The 19,025-nt window shown below is 38.7% G+C and overlaps 5 protein-coding genes across 6 annotated transcripts; 3 read left to right on the forward strand and 2 right to left on the reverse strand.

Annotated features, from left to right (window-relative positions):
* The first annotated feature begins 2,608 nt into the window (after positions 1-2,608).
* LOC149387873 (putative carboxylesterase 2) lies at positions 2,609-4,297 on the forward strand. The gene is made up of 2 exons (XM_089624086.1): positions 2,609-2,886; positions 3,331-4,297. Exons 1-2 carry the CDS (start codon positions 2,680-2,682, stop codon positions 4,018-4,020), a joined length of 897 nt encoding a protein of 298 aa, XP_089480212.1. The 5' UTR covers positions 2,609-2,679; the 3' UTR covers positions 4,021-4,297.
* Positions 4,298-5,001: 704 nt separating this feature from the next.
* LOC149387874 (putative carboxylesterase 12) lies at positions 5,002-6,346 on the forward strand. The gene has a single exon (XM_089623062.1). The coding sequence runs from the start codon at positions 5,030-5,032 to the stop codon at positions 6,209-6,211; it is 1,182 nt and encodes a 393-aa protein (XP_089479188.1). The 5' UTR covers positions 5,002-5,029; the 3' UTR covers positions 6,212-6,346.
* On the reverse strand, positions 6,003-9,930 carry LOC149387875 (putative carboxylesterase 12). The gene is made up of 2 exons (XM_089623063.1): positions 9,388-9,930; positions 6,003-7,105 (listed from the first exon to the last, which is right to left on the reverse strand). The coding sequence occupies exons 1-2, from the start codon at positions 9,592-9,594 to the stop codon at positions 6,416-6,418; spliced, it is 897 nt and encodes a 298-aa protein (XP_089479189.1). The 5' UTR covers positions 9,595-9,930; the 3' UTR covers positions 6,003-6,415.
* Positions 9,931-10,347: 417 nt separating this feature from the next.
* Positions 10,348-13,538, forward strand: LOC149387876 (uncharacterized). Its single transcript, XM_089624563.1, has 8 exons — positions 10,348-10,585; positions 10,787-11,095; positions 11,387-11,670; positions 11,807-11,935; positions 12,049-12,171; positions 12,361-12,468; positions 12,542-12,720; positions 12,826-13,538. Exons 1-8 carry the CDS (start codon positions 10,435-10,437, stop codon positions 12,947-12,949), a joined length of 1,407 nt encoding a protein of 468 aa, XP_089480689.1. The 5' UTR covers positions 10,348-10,434; the 3' UTR covers positions 12,950-13,538.
* A 329-nt stretch (positions 13,539-13,867) lies between these two features.
* On the reverse strand, positions 13,868-17,823 carry SQN (peptidyl-prolyl cis-trans isomerase / cyclophilin-40 (CYP40) / rotamase). Of its 2 annotated transcripts, none has more exons than XM_089621675.1 (10): positions 17,350-17,823; positions 16,323-16,823; positions 15,977-16,061; positions 15,792-15,844; positions 15,426-15,527; positions 15,102-15,177; positions 14,648-14,685; positions 14,454-14,525; positions 14,253-14,372; positions 13,868-14,130 (listed from the first exon to the last, which is right to left on the reverse strand). In XM_089621675.1, exons 1-8 carry the CDS (start codon positions 17,521-17,523, stop codon positions 14,472-14,474), a joined length of 1,083 nt encoding a protein of 360 aa, XP_089477801.1. In that variant the 5' UTR covers positions 17,524-17,823; the 3' UTR covers positions 13,868-14,130; positions 14,253-14,372; positions 14,454-14,471. The 2 variants fall into 2 exon arrangements, with proteins under 2 accessions (XP_089477801.1, XP_089477800.1); XM_089621674.1 differs by having other exon boundaries at positions 15,977-16,064; positions 17,350-17,817.
* Between the last annotated feature and the right edge of the window lie 1,202 nt (positions 17,824-19,025).

A 19,025-nucleotide genomic window follows, 5' to 3' on the forward strand; every position in this document is an offset into this window, starting at 1 on the left:
TAGACTACAATTTCTAGAGGAGAGGAATGCTTTATACTCTTGGTTCGGTGTGTAGGATGAGAGACTTCGTCTTTCTTTTATAGGAGAGGTTGACAACGGTTTTGATCCTTCAACATTGATTCTCTCGGCAAAGGCCTTTATTGGGCATTAATACTCCGCTTGAACGTTTTTAAAACGTTCGACGTAGCAACAATATTAATGTATAATTATAGCCAATAAACCCATGCGAAAACAGTAGCCTAGGATTTAATACACATTATTCGAATAATATTTAATAATTAAATAAAATTATTCGAATTATGAAGAAAATCTGGCCCAAAAAGTTAATCTCCCAAGGCAAGCTCAGCCCAGCTCGACTTGGCCCGTCTGTATTGCGGTGACACGCGTGTGCTATACTTAAACTTGTCTGCTGCCCTAGGCTCTTAACAAAATTGGGTCACTTAATAGCCCAAATGCTTATCCAATTTTTCTTTATATTAACACCACAAAATCAACTATTATTTTTTATGTGAGACTTTTGTATATACAAACTCAATCTCAACACATTCATTTCTTCACTTTAGTGTTTTTTTCAAATAAATTTTGAGCATCAATTTCTCATTGAATTTAGATTCGATTTTGGGAAATAAATATTTGATTTTATATCCCTAGCAATAAAGAATACGAATAAATTTCGTAAATGTTCAGAGTAGGAAAAAAAGGTGTGAAAAAAAATTGAGGGGGACTTACTTTTAATTTTGCGTTGTTCGGCGTTTAGTTACAATAGAGATTAAACTTATAAGTTTATTTTGTTAACAATAATATTAAAAGTAATATTTGCAGGAATAGAACAGTTTGCAAAATTAATTAAATAAATAATTAATTTTAGAAAACTATAAAAAGAAAAAAAAGAAGTAGAGATAATATGAAGAATAAAAAACTAAAGATTGAGTAAACCTTCACCGGTAAAGCAAATCGGAAAAATGAAAGCGTTGAGATCGTTTCTATAAAAAAAAATTAAACATCCTCCCACATGTGCTAGAATTCTTGAACGCAAAATTCTCAGGATAAAACGATGAATAGACGAGCGGAGCACCACTACGAACATCTACGACGAACTAGAACCTTTGTCAGAAACTACCATCGGGACTACAAGAAAATTAGACTACAATTTCTAGAGGAGAGGAATGCTTTATACTCTTGGTTCGGTGTGTAGGATGAGAGACTTCGTCTTTCTTTTATAGGAGAGGTTGACAACGGTTTTGATCCTTCAACATTGATTCTCTCGGCAAAGGCCTTTATTGGGCATTAATACTCCGCTTGAACGTTTTTAAAACGTTCGACGTAGCAACAGTATTAATGTATAATTATAGCCAATAAACCCATGCGAAAACAGTAGCCTAGGATTTAATACACATTATTCGAATAATATTTAATAATTAAATAAAATTATTCGAATTATGAAGAAAATCTGGCCCAAAAAGTTAATCTCCCAAGGCAAGCTCAGCCCAGCTCGACTTGGCCCGTCTGTATTGCGGTGACACGCGTGTGCTATACTTAAACTTGTCTGCTGCCCTAGGCTCTTAACAAAATTGGGTCACTTAATAGCCCAAATGCTTATCCAATTTTTCTTTATATTAACACCACAAAATCAACTATTATTTTTTATGTGAGACTTTTGTATATACAAACTCAATCTCAACACATTCATTTCTTCACTTTAGTGTTTTTTTCAAATAAATTTTGAGCATCAATTTCTCATTGAATTTAGATTCGATTTTGGGAAATAAATATTTGATTTTATATCCCTAGCAATAAAGAATACGAATAAATTTCGTAAATGTTCAGAGTAGGAAAAAAAGGTGTGAAAAAAAATTGACCCCCCCCCCCCCCCCTGCTCACTTTTAAAAATTAGAAATTTTACTTTAAAATTTTGATCAGTTTTTATTTTTTAACTAAATTCATATCATTTTTTTTTTAAATTTGCTCGTTTTTAATTTATTTTTTTAAATTGGACTCTTGATTTCAATTTCTAACTCCGTCAGTGCGTGCGTGTAAGAGTGGAAACCAAGAACGGTACGTAATGCTTATTTAACTTCTTTTTTTAAATTATATTATTTAATCTTTAAAAAAAAAAAAATTTGAAAGGATTAATCTTTAAATTTTAAATATTGTCTTTGGCATGGTTCTTGGCTGCCATGTGTTATTTCAGTTTTGTCATATTGTATTTCTTCACCGTCATTCTAAAGCATTTGACTTTTTATTAGGTATCAATTACAATTTGTAATTAATAACAACCTTCTTTTGTGGAGAATTACTAAATAGTCTTCCACGTTTGCTTTCTCGATAATCTTAAATGTTAAAAAACAAATAAAAGAGTTGACCAGCATGAACTGAACAGTTTGTCTCTCCTTTTATTTATCTTACTTGAACTACACACACGACACCCAAACCATTTGACTTATTGTTATCAAGGTTGTAATTAATAATACCCCTCTTTTTTGGAGAATTACTAAATAGTCTTTCACGTTTGCATTCTCGATAATCTTAAATATTAAAAAACAAATAAAAGAGTTAACTAGCATGAAACTGAACAGTCAATCTCTCATTTTAACTTCCTTACCCGCCTTATATTATAAACCACACACACACGACACACAAATTAAAGAGTGCATTGTCACAGTCGGTCGGTCTCATTCAATGGAAGAAGTCGCCACAGATCTGTCCCCTCTCATCAAAATCCACAAAGATGGCCGAGTGGAGCGCCTCATCGGCACCGACGCCGTGCCTCCCTCCGTCGACGCCCTCACCGGCGTCGCATCCTCTGACGTCATCATCTCCTCCGCCGGAGAAACCCCTCTCTCCGTTCGCCTCTACGTCCCCTCGCCCCCGCTCACAGAGGAACAGGTCCTAGTTGCATGAAAGGGTTTTTTTTTTATCATATAATAACTTTCTCTATATAACACTATTAATGGCTCTTTATTAAAATTTATGTGTTTATTCTGGAAGTCTATAATTCAGTAATTTTTAAAATAAAAATTATTAATTGATAGATCTAGATTTCTCAACAATTATGAATTTTAGATGCAAAATAATTATTAAATAATATGTTAACCCCTATTTCAATAATATTTTTTTACCTTGAATACAAATTTGTTTAAATTAGCCACTCTTAACTTTTATTTAAGATTTTAGGAAAAAATTTATTTTATTAAAAATTAACTAAAACAGTTAATTTAGACCTAACGGATTATTTTTTTAATAAAATAAATTTTATTTATTTTTCAAAAGAAAATTGGACTGTTAGAATACCGACTTAATTGTTTTAGTCCGCGTAAATTAATTTTTCAGAAGCTCCTCCCACTCGTGGTGTACTTCCACGGGGGCGGATTCTTGGTGGGGTCCACTTCCTCGGCAGTTTACCACTCCTTCCTCGACTCCCTTGCCGCCGCCGTCCCCGCCGTTGTCATCTCAGTCGACTATCGACTCGCCCCCGAACACCCCCTCCCCGCCGCCTACGACGACGCCCTCGCCGCCCTCCGTTGGCTCCCCTCCGCCGCCCTCCCCCGCGCCGACCTCACCCGAGTCTTCCTCGCCGGAGACAGCTCCGGCGCCAATATCGCCCACCGCGCCGCACTAATATCCGAAGTCAAGTCACGCGGCGCGGTCTTAATTCACCCTTACTTTTGGGGCTCTGACGTCGCCGTGAAGTCGGAGCTCTTGGAGGGGATATGGACGGTGGCGAAGCCCGGGACGGAGGGGATGGACGACCCGTGGATCAACCCCGAGAAGGACCCGGATCTCGGGAAACTCGGGTGCGAGAGGGTTTTGGTGTGCGTGGCCGAGGAAGACGATCTGAGGGATAGAGGCTTACGCTACGCCGACGCGCTTGGGAGGCGCGCGTGGGGCGGGACCGTGGAGGTCTTCGAGACCATAGGCGAAGGTCACGTGTTCCATCTCTTTAAACCCACGTGCCATAAGGCCTCGGAGATAATGCTCAAGATCCACGCTTTCATCAACTGCAACGACGATACTGCTTGATAATTTAAAATTTGAGTATTGCTATTCGGTACGACTCACGAGCTTGAACGACCCACTCAGCATTTAACACGTGGATGTTTAATGCTTTTTGGTGTCCACGTGTTAAATGCTGAGTGGATCGTTCAAGATCGTGAGTCGCGCCAATAATCAATTCCCTTAAAAATTAGACGTTAATTATTTTGATTTTTTTTTAGAGGTCTCTTGATCTTAATTGATATATCAGCCCTACCACAAAATATAGACCTACACAAGATAACACCATACTATACAGATTTAACAAGTCGCAGTTTAAAATTTTAAAAAATAAAAAAATAAAAAGTAGTGTTGATATAGCTCATTAATATATATTGTACTTTCGGTTGATTTATAATTTAATTATAGAGGTTTTTGTGGAAGAAGATCAGCTTATATTTTGTGTAAATTATTGATCATCGGAATCCAACACATGTTTATATTTTATTGATAGGTTAGGTTTTTCTTCGAAATTGAGGCGATCGTATTGAGTAAATATCCATGAATCACACTGTCGCATGTGTCACAAAACGCAATATATAATCCCTGTTTCCCGTGAATCACAAACCAACGAAGACAAAGAAGAAATGGGGACCGCCACGTGCGTGCGTGTGTGTGGACATAAACTATAGGGTCCCTTTTTCTGGCTACTTTTCAACTTTGAGTCATGAATTTAAAACGAGTTTGTTTGATTTTTTTTTTTTTTTTTTTTTTTTTACAATTTATTTATTTTCACCAGTCATCACTGTTCAAAATCGCTGACGATGTTGTTTGTGAACAATAATAACCCTACACACCTTTTCAACAAAAAAATAATAATAATAACCCTACATGACAACTACAGATACGTAATTATGCTCGTTCACGAAAATGACCCTGCACAGAAGTAAAGCTCAATACGACTTCCTAGTCCGTAACAAGGTTTTTTTCTCGGCCACTCGAAATATATATATATACACATTAATTATTACACCAAACAAAAAATATCCCACGAATAATGTATTTGCTGTCAAGCTCAATCCGAGCTCACTCTCTAATAATAACCACACCTCCGATATCCAACTTACCCACATTATTCCCTAACACAAATCATCACAGCCGAAGAAGAAGAAGAAACCCACTCTTCTCCACTCGCTCTCTGAGTCTCAAACCTCTTCAAGCTTCAATCAGCGAGACCGAGACCACAGTAACAACAACAACAACAACCATGTCTCCCAGTGAAGAAGTGGCTCGCGATTTCTCTCCGTTCATGAAGATCTACAAAGACGGCCACATCGAGCGGCTCGTTGGCGTCGATTTCGTCCCTCCCTCGCTCGACCCCGAAACCGGCGTCGAGTCCCGAGACGCCGTGATCTCCGCCGAGACCGGCCTCTCCGCCAGGCTCTACCTCCCCGCAAAAAGAGAAGATCATCGCAATCAGAAACTCCCGGTGGTGATATACTTCCACGGCGGGGGATTCTGCGTCGAAACCCCGTTCTGCGCAAAATACCACTCCGCCGTGACGTCCCTCGTCGCCGAGTCCAACGCCGTCGCGATCTCCGTCGACTACCGCCTCGCTCCCGAGAACCCCGTCCCGATCCCCTTCGAAGACTCGTGGGCCGCGGTCCTCTGGGCCGCGGCCCACGCGGGAGGAGCCGGCCCGGACGAGTGGCTGAACTCCCGGGCCGACTTCTCGCGAGTCTACTTCGCCGGCGACAGCGCCGGGGCCAACATAGCCCACAACCTCGCCGTCCGAGCCGGGAAAGAAGCGGCTCTGGCGGCTCTGGGGGTGGTTTTGGCCGGAGTTGTGCTGGTGCATCCCTATTTCTGGGGGTCGGAAGCGGTCGGGGCGGAGCCGGTGGAGCCGGAGAAGAGGGCGATGGCGGAGGGGATATGGCGGTTCGTGTGCCCTGGAAGTCGGGACGGGTCGGACGACGTGTTGATAAATCCGGCCAAGGACCCGAGTTTGGGGAGGCTCGGGTGCGAGAGGGTCTTGGTGTGCGTGGCGGAGAAGGACGGGCTTAGGGAGAGGGGTTGGTTCTACAAGGAGACCTTGGAGAAGAGCGGCTGGGCAGGGACGGTCGAGATGTTGGAGTCTCGAGGGTACGATCACGTTTTCCACTTGGCCGATCCCACTTGCGACAATGCCGTCGCTTTGCTCAACAAGATCGCCTCTTTCGTTAATCATTCTTCTCCATAGTCGTGCGTACCGTTTGTGTCAATGTTTGTCTCTTGGTATTATTGTTATTGTTGGGGATGGCATTATTGTAAAAGGAAAATTTAGACCGCCTTGTTCTAATTATATTATTGAATGTGTAGTGTTTTTCTTTATTCATTACATTAATTTAAAACTACGGTGGTAGAACCACAAACAATACATGTATATATAAAAACGACAACATCATCAAGCATCGTCGTCGCAGTTGATGAAAGCGCAAATCTTGCGCATCAGCTCCAACGCGTTATCGCACGCGGGCTGGCGGAGATGGAACACGTGATCTTCGCCACCGGACTCGACGACCTCCACGGTCCCACCCCACGCGCTTTTCTTAAGCGCGTCGACGTAACGGATTCCTTTTCCCTTGAGAATATCCTTCTCGGCCACGCACACCAAGAGCCTCTTGCACCCGAGCTTCCCGAGATGCGGGTCCTTCTCGGGGTTGATCCACGGGTCGTCGATCCCCTCCGTCCCGGGCTTCGCCGCCATCCACAGCCCGTCCACCATCTCCGACTTCACGCCGGAGTCGGAGCCCCAGAAGTAAGGGTGAACCAGCACCGCGCCGCGGATCCCGACGCCGCTGGAGAGCAGGGCGGCGCGGTGGGCGATGTTGGCGCCAGCGCTATCTCCGGCGAGGAAGATTCGGGTGAGGTCGGCGCGGGGGAGGGCGGCGGAGGGAAGCCAGCGGAGGGCGGCGAGGGCGTCGTCGTAGGCGGCAGGGAAGGGGTGTTCGGGGGCGAGGCGGTAGTCCACGGAGACAACGACTGCGGGGGCGGCAGCGGCGAGAGAGTTGAGGAGGGGGTGGTAAGTCGGCGAAGAGGCCGACTCGATGAGGAAACCACCGCCGTGGAAGTAGACCACCACTGGGAGGAGCTTCTGTTGGGCCCAGTGGAGGAGAAAGAAAAAAAATTCAAAATGTGCGACGTGTCAAACCCAAATTTTAGGGAAAATAACACATTTATACTCTGTGTTTTAGTGAAATGTCGAGTTTAATCCTCGATTTTCAAAAATGTCGAGTTCATACCATCTGTTTAACTAAAATGACGAAATTATACCTTCAATTTAACTAAAATGACGAAATTATACCCTAAAATAGACAACAGTGTCACGAATATTCTTTTTATTGACTTTTCATTGACGTTGACTATAATATTTACATATAAACACCAATTATCTTTATTCATTCGCGCCATATATGTAATTTATTTAAAAACTAAAAAATAAACAACAGTCTCTTAATCGTGAAGAACACAAAAAGAGTCAAAGGGGTAAACATCGATAGTTGATAGTCATCAAAATCGCATATTCGAATAGAGAATCCAGGATTTAGAGTTACAATTCGAACACGGAATGAAGTCATTTATTAGGAGGTATGAGTTTTATTATTTAATTCCAATTTAAAGCTATTTTTATTTCAAAATTCAAAATTTGAAAATTAGGGCACTAATTTAGATTTGATTTGATTTTTCTTATATAAAAGTTAATATCAATGAAAGAGAGATTTGTGACGCTGTTATTCATTTCAGGGTATAATTTCGTCATTTTAGTTAAACAGATTGTATAATTTTATCATTTTTGTTAAACAGAGGGTATGAACTCTACATTTTTGAAAACCGAAGGTTAAACTTGATATTTCACTGAAACACAGGGTATAAATGTGTTATTTTTTATAACCATATATAATAATTTTTTTAAGATAAAAGTAAACCGCCACCCAATAATAATTTGCCACTGAGACTGATCGGGTCGAGTATGGGAGCTTTGTCAGTGACGCTAAAGAATTGATCCTCGTCCGAGGGGAGAGAGAACTTTATTTTACATTGAAAATACGTTTACATAATACCCTTATTTTTAGGCCTCACGTTAGAAGCACGTGGCCATTTTCAGGCTATTTTAACGTTAAACTTGACAGAAGGACTAAAAAGAAATTAAAGTCTAAAGTAAAGGGGGGAAAATGCATTTTTTTAAAATTTCGGGAGACAAGTTGTTAAAGTCGTCATCAGGGAGAAAAAATATCATTTTATTGTACCTAATATTTGGTAAAATATCACGAATAATCGATTCTTTGGAAAAAAAAAAAATATGTCAGAACAAATATGATTTTGAGAGTATTTAAACCTAAAATTCTTTAAAAAAATCTATAATCTTTTATAATTTATGATTAATTTTTTTTCGATGGTTTTCAATGATTTTCGAAGATAAATATGAGTTAAATAACATCCAAGCATCTAGTTTAGATGACACTAACTCTTATTTTTGAGGTCTACTCGTGCGTGAGAATATGGATTCAAGCCATCGCAAAGACAATATGCAAATTATTTGTAATATGAGCTTAAAATATTTCACGTAATCAAATATAAAATGTATGAATGAAAATATAGTAAAAAAAAGATTTAAACTGTTAATAATGAGGTTCATTGAAATACCGAGCTTACCGTAAGAAAATCGGTCGGTATGCCGGTTTTTGGCACTTGTCGATAGTGGTATGAATAAAACAGTTAGATACCGAGAATACCGCCGATAACCGGAAGAAAACTGGATTGATTACCGAAATCCAGAAAAATGTCAATTTTTTAAAAAATTTAAAAAAAAAAAAATTGGGTTAATTTTTTAAATTTTATAAAATTTCAACCAATGATCGTGGGTCGACCTTTGAAAATTTTGAAATTTTAAGTTCACGATCGTGGGTGTTAAATAATAGAGAGTTGATTGCTCCAATGGGTATGTTGAAGTGCAAAACGTGATGTATTGTAATGAAAATATTGGAGATTATTTACATTTTTATCTTATGTTTAAAAAGAATATATATATATATATATATATATATATATATATATATAATGATATGTTCATTGGATACCCCTTGGTAAATCCGGTATTTTTTGGTAAACTACGCTGGTAACGATAACTTCATCGGTACAGTTTACCCTTATCCTCACTTGATACTCTGGTAAACCATTGATATCTTCCGGTAACCCAGCAAAATATGAGTCACGGTACGATATTGGTAACGGTATTTCAATTATTGGTTCATACAATGAAATTTTTCTTACCAATTTTATTTTAAAAATACTGAATTTATGACTACTGAAAAAAATAAAATAAAATAAATGAAAAAAAAAGAATTGTGTGGAGGAGAGTCCCCAGATCTAACGAACCTGTTCCTCGGTGTTCGTGGGAGAGGGTACGTAGAGGCGAGCGGAGAGAGGGGTTTCTCCGGCGGAGGAGATGATGACGTCAGACGAGACGACTCCGGTAAGGTCGTCGACGGAGGGAGCCACCGTGTCAGTTCCCATGAATCGCTCCACTCGGCCGTCCTTGTAGATTTTCAGGAGAGGAGACAGATCTGTGGCGAGCTCTTCCATTGTTGTCTTGCTTCGGAACGAAGAATTATGGAAAAAAAAATGAATAGCTTGTGAATCTGTGATGCGTTATGGATTGTGTGTGTGTGTCTGTGTTAGGCCTAGTCTGTGTGGATTCTGTATCTGAGAGAGAGAGAGAGCAAAGCTTTATTTTATTTTTAATTTAAGAAAGTATCTGTCAATAATCCAACCAAATACTGAACGTGCATTGAATGTCAAATTTTTTATTTTTTCTTTTAGAATTAAATGTCAATTTCTTTCCAGGAATTACACTGCTATTTTATTTTTATGTCATTGGGTGAATAAATATACACAACAAAAAGAAATAAAAACAAATACTCCATATCAGGAAATATAATAGACAATGAAAAACAGCAAAGTGCAAGAATTCATAAGAGATCCACGTGAGAGTAGAGACACAGAAAATAATTAGTAAACGTAACTTATTATTTACTTAAAATCCGTTTGAATGAGAGAAGAAAATAGATTTAATGTATCCATAAAATAAATAAAAAATTAATGTAGGATATTACCATTCTAACTCTTAATTATTTAGGATATCTTTCATCATAAAACTGTTATTTTCGTAATTTCCGTTAAAAAAAAGGGCTATTAACATTCTAACTCTTAAGTTAGCAGGCTACAGTCCAACTCGTTTGGCCCATTCTATTTTATGATGATAAATGGCCCAAGTCCAATCACGTCTCTCTCTTTCTCTCATTTTTTTAAAATCAATCTCTCATATTTTTTAAGTTTGAAGCTCTGCTAAACCCAGTTCTCAGGTCTCTCTCTCTCTCTCTCGTCATTTCCGAAACGACACGATCGACCGAGAGAGCGAAGACAATGGGACCTCCGAAAACCACCGTCCGTACGATCTCTCAGGAGGCATTTGACGAGCTCGTGAAGGAGAATATCGACGATCTCGGAATGGACCCCGACGAGGCTCTCAGCGACGCCGTCGAGACTCTCTCTCTCCAGGGCGTCGATCTCTCTGGTTCGCAGCCGCTAATCTCATATTTTTCCAGTTATTTCTTACTCCGCTAGATATTTCCCCGGAAAGTGATCGATATGTTTATATAGAAAATTCTCTCTATCGCTCTCTCCGGTTGTTTTAGAAGGGTGATTAGAGTGTATGCTGAAAATTTAGGAGTTCGGCATTGTTAGGGTTGAGATCTGTGAGAGCTTGATCTTGCAGGGATAGTCACGTGCGTTCCGGGGGAGGGTGGTGCGAAGAACAATCCAGTGATACAGTGTTTGGATAGATTGAAGGAACTGGACTGTGACTCCTCCGAGGATCGAAATGTCGGATATCGTCTCGATTCGATCGAGGAATCTCTGGCAGAGCTCGCCGAGCTCTGTTTCGAAGAAGGATCCGGGAATGCGGCGGCGATAGCGACAAGGAACGGGGCGCTGGAGTTGGTGTGTTCCTTGTGTCGCAAGATTCGAGTCGAGCATAAAAAAGCTCTTTTTTCGGCTTTAAAATCGATGGCGGTTTTGCTTCATGGTATGTGATCGTCACTCTTTCCATTCAGTCTATGGACAATGTTCCTTTTTTTCTTTCACAACTAGTTGTTTGGATGGTGATATTTATGTACATAAACTAGTGTTTGAAATAACCACTTAGATCTAGGTGTATGGAAGATATGAATGTGGAAATAGGAGGTGGTTTTGGGGCTTGGGGTTTTTTTTTTTTTTTTTTGTTCGTTTATAATATAAATTTCGAAGACATAAAATTGCTGCTCAGACTGTTTGAGCTTGTTCCTGGTGTTGAATATGTATGCTTATCCCGTTCCAGATCTCCAAAGCACGGAAATATTCCGGGCCAGTGGTGGGCCTTCAATCGTGGTGGGTATTATGAACGACTGTACCCAGAATGTAGATATCCTCGATGCCGGTTTCGCTGTGGTTGCTGCGGCTTCAACCGGAAATGAGGTTTTGAAAGAGTCGTTCGTGGAGCTCAAAATTGACGTGCTAATCATGGGAGCGTTTGATACGCACGGCAACGGAAGCGTCCAAAGCTTGTATGATGCGATACGTGTTCTCTTAACGCCCGACGATAACCGTGTTGTGGCTTCACAAGTAAGACACTTTTTCCTTATAACTAGGGTGAATTAGATGTGCTCTTTTTTCATTATTGAGGCTTAGTTCTTGATCCGGTAGATTATATATGGATTGGTCCTGCATAAGAAAGATCGTGATAGTTTTTAAATTACAGGTGTATGGCTATGCAAGGAAGTTTGCTAAGATAGGAATAGCAGGAGCGCTCGTGGGTTCATTGCAGGTCAAGCTTAGCTCTCCGAGTTTGGTTTCAGCTAGCACTGCTTTAAGGGCACTTTCTGTTAATGTAAGCGAAGTGAAGAGATCTAATGGCTATTGATTGATTACAGTAGTATCAATTCTTACCAAATGTGTATTACCTGACCATCCTTCTTCTTAATGGGGCCTATTTTTTCTCAGGAAGAAATATGTAAATCCATTGCAGACAATGGTGGCATTGATGCAGTGCTTCGATGCATTGACGAAAGTGGCGAGCAGGGAAACAAAACCGTGGCAAGGGTTTGCTGTTCTTTACTCTCCAAGGTTTGAAAAAAAAAAAAAAAATTATGACGTAGCACAATGGCACAAAATAGTGATTTTTATTTTAGCGCTTAACAGCCGAGTAGATTTATGAAATTCATATGAACTTTATAAAATGAAAATCTGTTAGATGCGTATAAAAGTCTTCCGTTTAATGGTTTGTGAATCTCAATCTACGTTACAATTTTTCAGTTGGCGGGAAGTGATGCGAACAAGAATATCATTGTTGAGAAGAGAGGCCTCGACAGACTTATCAATCTCTCTGCCAGATTTTCTGATGACCCTTCCGTTATACTAGAGGTAAAGAAGAAACTACTGAATCTCGATGAGTTTCGTTCACTAGGGTTTATTAATATTCCACGTTGCGTCGCAGATCATGTCAATCATCACTGTACTGTGTTTGAGATTACCGGAAATCGCAGCACGGGCCGTAGAAGCTGGGGCCGGAGAGCTTGCGATCCAAGCAATGCAAAGGTTTCCGGCGGCGCAGCTCATGCAAAGGAACGCATGTTTCATGATCCGCAATCTTGTTGCGAGGAACCCCGAAAACAGGCAAGTCTTTCTTTTGATTCCCTTCTCTAACTGAAGTTCTCACTTTTGGGGCTTCGTTTCTAAGAAAAAAAAAGAATCGCTCTGTTTGTTTGTGTTATGAATTAGGACGCTTATGTTGAACCACGGCGTAGAGAAGCACATAAGGAGGGCCAAGCAAAACCACGAGAGCTGTAAGGAAGCCGCCACCGATGCTTTACGGGATTTAGGACTTGACAACTATAACTTGTGAATCAATCTCGTTCTTCACCGGTGAATTAAGATTCCTATTTATTCAAATTACCTCTTTCTTTCTATTTTGTGCGAGTCTCATTTTTGCCAGTCTTTTCTTGTACACGGTTCTGCTGTAATATTTATGTCTGGTCGATATGGTTTTGACCGCAACTAGAGGGAAGGAGACGAAAGTATGTAGATTATCAATGTTTTGTGAAAAAAAAAAAAAAAAAAAAAAAAAAAAAAAAAAAGAGGAAGCAAGGAGAAGTTATGGCTTTTGTTCATTCAAAGAGTTGCGACGTGTTTAAGATTTTAATTATCACAGCTGTGTTTTTGGTGATCCTGTTAACCAAATTCAGAAATTTTCAAGAAGTAATACTAATAATTGAAGGGGATAACAAGAATATTCTTGGCAGCTTAATTGGCTATAGCTCCAGAAAGTTCTAGGTCAAGCAAAAACAAATTGAGCAGTGTCCTTTATTTGGGACATCTAGGAAGACTAATTTGAAAGCTGATCATGTATGTCAATGGGCATATGCTTTGTTTTAATTTTGGTTTATGCAAGGATCGTCTGACCTTTGTTCGGACGGCTATGCTGGCATTTCTGATTGACTTTAAACGGTCTTAAATCTTAAAATCGTCGCAAGGATATTTTGGTCTAAAAGTAGATTTAAGAGGTCTAAATAATGGAATTTCTAGACCTTATTTATCAGAAATCAGAATGGTCAGGAATCGGAACTAGATTTCAAACGCGAGTTGAAACTCAATGATTATAAAACTAGAGAAAAATATTGTTAATCGCTCTGGTTGGAAAATTAATTCTTTATTTATTGGAAATATGAAAGATTAAGATTCCCGTTTTATGGCTAATAATATTCAGGTCCTAGCATAATAAGAGTAACAATTGAACATGTAAAATAACCATTAAATGAAAAGCTTCACGAAACAATAGGTCCAAAACTTTAATTCAATTTATATACCAACAATCTTTCCAAAGACAAAATTCTCAAAAGTTAATACCAACCAGTCAAAATTCACGAGTTTGCCAGTTCTAACTACAACACTTCTCACAGAACAAAAGGAAAAAAAAAAACGAAAAAGAACTGTAACTCTAATTAGATTTTTTGGTTCAAGCCTCAATTTTTTTACAGTGATAATCATGTGGGGGATTTAGCTGTTTCTCCTTTAATATTGGACAGCCTACAACAACAATTAAAAAAAAAGATCAGAAAGTACGGGGTTATAAAGGTCATTATAGACGACAAGAAAAGAAATAAAATCATCAAGGTAAATGCCAGTATGTAAAACTGAAAATCAATTACCTATATGAATCTCCCTCCAGAAGGTCAAAAAGTAAACCAAAAAAGCCTGAACCAGTTGACTCTAACTACAAATACGTTCATGATATTATATGGCATTTTTTCTCGAAATTTGCGGGCATCCTGTGAGTCAGAAAATAATATCCAGTTAATTACTTGACGTTCAACCAAAACTTCTGTAAAATGAAAACATTGTGTATATACCGGCTGACTGTGAAATTGTTATTGAAACATCTTGCGATACGCTTTCCTCTCTAGATCGCGTCTATCAGCAATCTGTGTGGAAAATCATCGTTGTGTTAGTGACAATAATAAGAAATTATTTGCCACAACAAGAGCACTAATTTATGTTATTTTCAAAATAAATCCATCGCAAGTTTTATGATTGATAAACAGACCCTCTTCTTTGCCGCCGCAAGCTCCTTTTTTATTCCAGCTGCAAATCACCAGAAATGAGCTTTAGCAAGTTAACACATATACCTTAGCTATTGTAATGTCAGCAAATAGACCATTCAAGTTATTTCAACCTTCCACAACAAAATAAGAAGAAAAAGAAATAGATAAATAGCATGGTTTCTTTATTTCTTTCATTATTTATTTAATAATTTTTTGGTTACTGATAGCAAATTAGACATACAAACAAGGACCCATATAGCACAATTTCACTGCGAACTAATTCATCAATATTATCTCGTAATAATGGTCATGGAGTTTTTTTTCTCTCTTATCACAGTCAACCAAGTATATCAAACTTTCGAAGCTGGAATGACCACATTGAGCGGGCTTATGATACTAGGCTTAACAAAAAAAAAAAAAAAAAAAAAAAAAAAAAGCTTCGTAATTTTCACTAACCGTCATTTGGCTCCAACTCCGACGCTTTCATGAAGCTCTCAACTGCAGAATCAATGTCATTGAGCAACATATGTGCCTGACCAAAAGATAGAACGTACCCAGTTAATTCTGATTTGAAAAACACTTAAATTAAGAGTCAAAAATAAAAATAAAAAATAAAAACTTCATTTGAGAACCCAAAAGAATAAGTGCGATCAAAACCATTTTAATACGGTGCAGAGAAGAGTAACTCTGTGGATAAATAATTTTCTAGAAATACAATGAACTTGAATATGGCTATCAAGAAATTAACTACTTATCTAGGAAAAAAGTAAAAATACCCACCTGACCTTGGCGAAACAATGCTTTCACATTGTTTCCATCACGCATCGCAAAGTCAGTGTCTAATAAAGCTCCTTTCAGATCTCCCAATTTCAGCTTACAAGCCTAAACACGATGCAAATTGTTGACAGTTCAAATATAATATATCTGAAGATGCTAAAATAGGGAAACACATTTAATTCAGGAATGGCTTGACACATTTACAAAAGAAGCAAAGAAAAAAAGACTTCACAATTAAGTTCAACTACACACTGGGGCTATTTATTGTGGGAGGAACTTGTTTCAGCATTCCTTAAATGGTTACCTCAATTCAAATTCTGTGATACAAAACCATTTGAACAGAAACAATGTTAATGAACAAAAACTCACAGCGCTGTTTGTGAAAATCTGCGCCTTTGTCTTTCTCAAAATCGTACTCCTCTCTGCAGAGAAGCAAGGAAAAAAGAGAAACTATAAGATCAAACCCGAACCATGATGCATTGGGTTACTTTTAAAAGTTAGTTAAATCCAACAAATTTATATCTGCCTTTCGACAAGGAAAGTATATAAACTACCTTCATTGATACCATCTTTCTCCCAGCAAACATCCAGATAGCGTAAAGCCTTTCTGTACTTCCTAAGCGCCATCTTGTAGTCAAGCTTCTATTACCATAATGAAACAAACATCAAACTTTAAGCATGAGTTGTATTATTTAACATGAATAATTGGTAATACATCAGCCAATAAATTGATGTTACAATCAATCATTTGGGGAGGAAAAATAGATTAGAGGGAAGCTTAGGATTTTGAAAGAGTTCCAGGTCTCTCGAAATACCCGGGTTTATCTTATCAAACTGTATGCCATTAACAAACATAACAAAACTGCAAGCTACAACACAAACACCACATCTTATAATTACCTTGTAGCTTTCGTTCCCCAACGCCTTAATCGAGTCCACACAAGTCATCCACCAAGACAGTTCTTCGGGAGTCTCGTCCAGGTCAGCGGGCCAGTCTGGGTACGCATCGCCGTCCTTAAAGAAGTTACAAGTCCCGTCCTCTTCCCCCTCGGGAATCTCGCCGCAGTCCGCGATCGAGACATCGACGGCCGGGATATCTCCGGCGGCGAGCGCGACGTGCTCCATCGAACGGACGACTCCCATTCCCTTGACCACCTTCGCGAACACGACATGCTTCCCGTCCAGATGAGAAGTCCGGGTCGTGGTGATGAAGAACTGAGACCCGTTCGTGTCGAGGCCAGAGTTTGCCATCGACAACATGCCTTTCCTTTCGTGCTTCACATCGAAATTCTCGTCCTCAAACTTCAGGCCGTAGATTGATTCCCCTCCGGTGCCATCTCCAGCTGAAATGTCACCGCCTTGAACCATAAAGCCTTTGATGATTCGATGAAAACGAACTCCCTAATAATATTCACAGCAGAGACTACTCAGAATATGATATCCAAAATGATTTTACTTTTTCTCTTGCAATCTGGTTTCAAGATTAAAACATAATTCATAATCGCAAAAAAAATCACACTGACTCTGCAACAAAAGCTAGACTTCTTAACAAAATATCAACACTCTAGTACTCCACACAGTAGCGAAACTATAATTCTATTTTTTTTTTTTTTAAACAATTTGATTCCATCAAATCCGAGAATCAAGATACAAAAAAAACAGATTTCAAGATAGAAAGAAAAAATAACAAAATGAAATGTCAGTGTCCTGTAGTTTTCCTCTCTAAGAAATCACATCCATGTCCAGACCGTACAAAAATGATCAAATCAACTTGTCTAAGTAAGAAATTAATAAAAACATCAACTCACTCACGGCAAAAAGCTACACAGCATAAACATTTCTATTTAATTTCTCGTAAAATGAACAAAAAAAAGCAATGAAACAGACAGTATAACAAAGCTATATGTATACACATATATAAACGAACCTTGTAGTGGAGAGGAACGCCAGTGTTAGGACCAATGCCTTTCTCGCCGGTACAAAGAGCCCTAAAATTCTCAGCGGTTTTGGGAACGACGTCGTTGTAGAGCTCCACAACAATCCTTCCCTCCAGTTCTCCTCCGATGCTAACGTCGAGAAAACACCTCTGCCTTGTCGCCATTGTCTCTATCTAACTCTCCCTCTCTCACTCTCTCCTTTGTATGTGTTTGTATATACGCGTGTATATATTTTGGGTATATGACTGAATCTCTGTTCAAGACTTCTCTTCGATGGGAAAGAAACTAAAACCCTATTGATGTGTCCCCGCTCGCTATTTATTTCGAAAATCTCTCTCTCTCTTCTTTGTTTTCTCTGCAATTTTTAATTGCCTCGTAAATCTGAGCCGTACACCGTATACGGTTTTTATCTTTCTTATTTATTACACTCACGCCCTTCTTCTTTTATCTAATTGTAAACGGAGGAACTCTGCGGAAAAAAAAAAAAAAAAAAAAAAATTCACTACATATTTGTCACGTGAAAAAATAAACAAAAATATAATCGTTACAACTATTTGTTGTGTGTCTCACGTCTATTTTGTGTTAGGTGTCCGATGAATGTCATTTTATGGCCTCTTGATTGAAATAATGTCCCAACAAAAAGAAAAGAACAATTAAATAGTGTGTAAGGTAAATAAAAAAATAAAAAAAATTATATAAAACTAGCTCCAATCTCCAGATTTTTCAATTATAAAAAATGGAATAGCACTTCATAGTTTATCTGCCAACAATGAAATATCATACTTTCAAGATAACCACGACTCAATACTATAATTAGATGAATTAACATTGTGTGTGAATTTTCTAATAGACCTTAGATACATCAAATTTAACTTCAAACAACATAATAACTCTTTTAACGTGGTAGTTAGCTTGGTCTAGCGGTAATCCCACACTCACCTCGACGGAGAGGTCATGAGTTCAAGCCCCCATAGGATGCAGAAATGCATGCCCCCTAGGATTTATTATAATAAGTATGTAATCTTGGGCGATAGTGCCACCTGCGCTTTGCACTGCTAATATATCATGTAATCTTGGTCGATAGTGCCTCTACTAAAAAAATAATAATAATAATTCTTTTAACATACTTTCAGAGATTAATAGATCAAACAAAACGTTCAAAAAAACAACGACTGTGGAAAAAGACGTTTCAAATTCCAACATTATACTCAAGCTCCTAACCCAAAAGAAGACTGAATATAACTCGTGGCACAAAAACCACAATAATATAGTGGACAATACACCAAAATCTAGTAATTGTAAATGCTTAAGTAAACTAGCCTAAATAAAATACCAAAAACCGTGTACAGTATAACAAAAATGATTTTATGAAATACAAATGACTACGTAATCATGATCAATCTTTTTTACCAAATCAAAACCAACCACATCTAAGAAACTCTTGATATGCAGTAGTGCATAATCGGGATCAGCAAAGACGGCGATTAGTACCGAATCACGCTTTTAGATGGTGGGTTTTATCTTTGACTGAAAATCGAAGTCGGTGACCACGCCGTCAATCCACTCGAGAGACGCTACTCATAAATGAAGAAACACAGTGAGAGGTTTCATCGTATCTAGAGCGGGACGCATTCGTGGACCGCCCTAGATTTTGAGCACCAGAGTT

This window comes from Urtica dioica, chromosome 8 (assembly GCF_054948205.1).
Source record: "Urtica dioica subsp. dioica isolate 48M chromosome 8, U.dioica_male_clone48M_v1_H2, whole genome shotgun sequence".
NCBI lineage: Eukaryota > Viridiplantae > Streptophyta > Magnoliopsida > Rosales > Urticaceae > Urtica > Urtica dioica.

What these genes read in the sequence shown, in the direction of transcription:
- LOC149387873 (XM_089624086.1), top strand. Translation starts at nt 2,680, where the DNA reads ATGGAAGAAGTCGCCACAGATCTGTCCCCTCTCATCAAAATCCACAAA. An exon ending in CCCCGCTCACAGAGGAACAG is followed by an intron (nt 2,887 to 3,330) that starts GTCCTAGTTGCA and finishes TTAATTTTTCAG; the next exon opens with AAGCTCCTCCCACTCGTGGT.
- LOC149387874 (XM_089623062.1), top strand. Translation starts at nt 5,030, where the DNA reads ATGTATTTGCTGTCAAGCTCAATCCGAGCTCACTCTCTAATAATAACC.
- LOC149387875 (XM_089623063.1), bottom strand. Translation starts at nt 9,594, where the DNA reads ATGGAAGAGCTCGCCACAGATCTGTCTCCTCTCCTGAAAATCTACAAG. An exon ending in CCACGAACACCGAGGAACAG is followed by an intron (nt 7,106 to 9,387) that starts GTTCGTTAGATC and finishes TGGGCCCAACAG; the next exon opens with AAGCTCCTCCCAGTGGTGGT.
- LOC149387876 (XM_089624563.1), top strand. Translation starts at nt 10,435, where the DNA reads ATGGGACCTCCGAAAACCACCGTCCGTACGATCTCTCAGGAGGCATTT. An exon ending in GATGGCGGTTTTGCTTCATG is followed by an intron (nt 11,096 to 11,386) that starts GTATGTGATCGT and finishes ATCCCGTTCCAG; the next exon opens with ATCTCCAAAGCACGGAAATA. An exon ending in TAAGGGCACTTTCTGTTAAT is followed by an intron (nt 11,936 to 12,048) that starts GTAAGCGAAGTG and finishes ATTTTTTCTCAG; the next exon opens with GAAGAAATATGTAAATCCAT.
- SQN (XM_089621674.1), bottom strand. Translation starts at nt 17,523, where the DNA reads ATGGCGACAAGGCAGAGGTGTTTTCTCGACGTTAGCATCGGAGGAGAA. An exon ending in GAAAGATGGTATCAATGAAG is followed by an intron (nt 15,845 to 15,976) that starts GTAGTTTATATA and finishes GCTTCTCTGCAG; the next exon opens with AGAGGAGTACGATTTTGAGA. An exon ending in TTGCGGCGGCAAAGAAGAGG is followed by an intron (nt 14,526 to 14,647) that starts GTCTGTTTATCA and finishes TTTTCCACACAG; the next exon opens with ATTGCTGATAGACGCGATCT.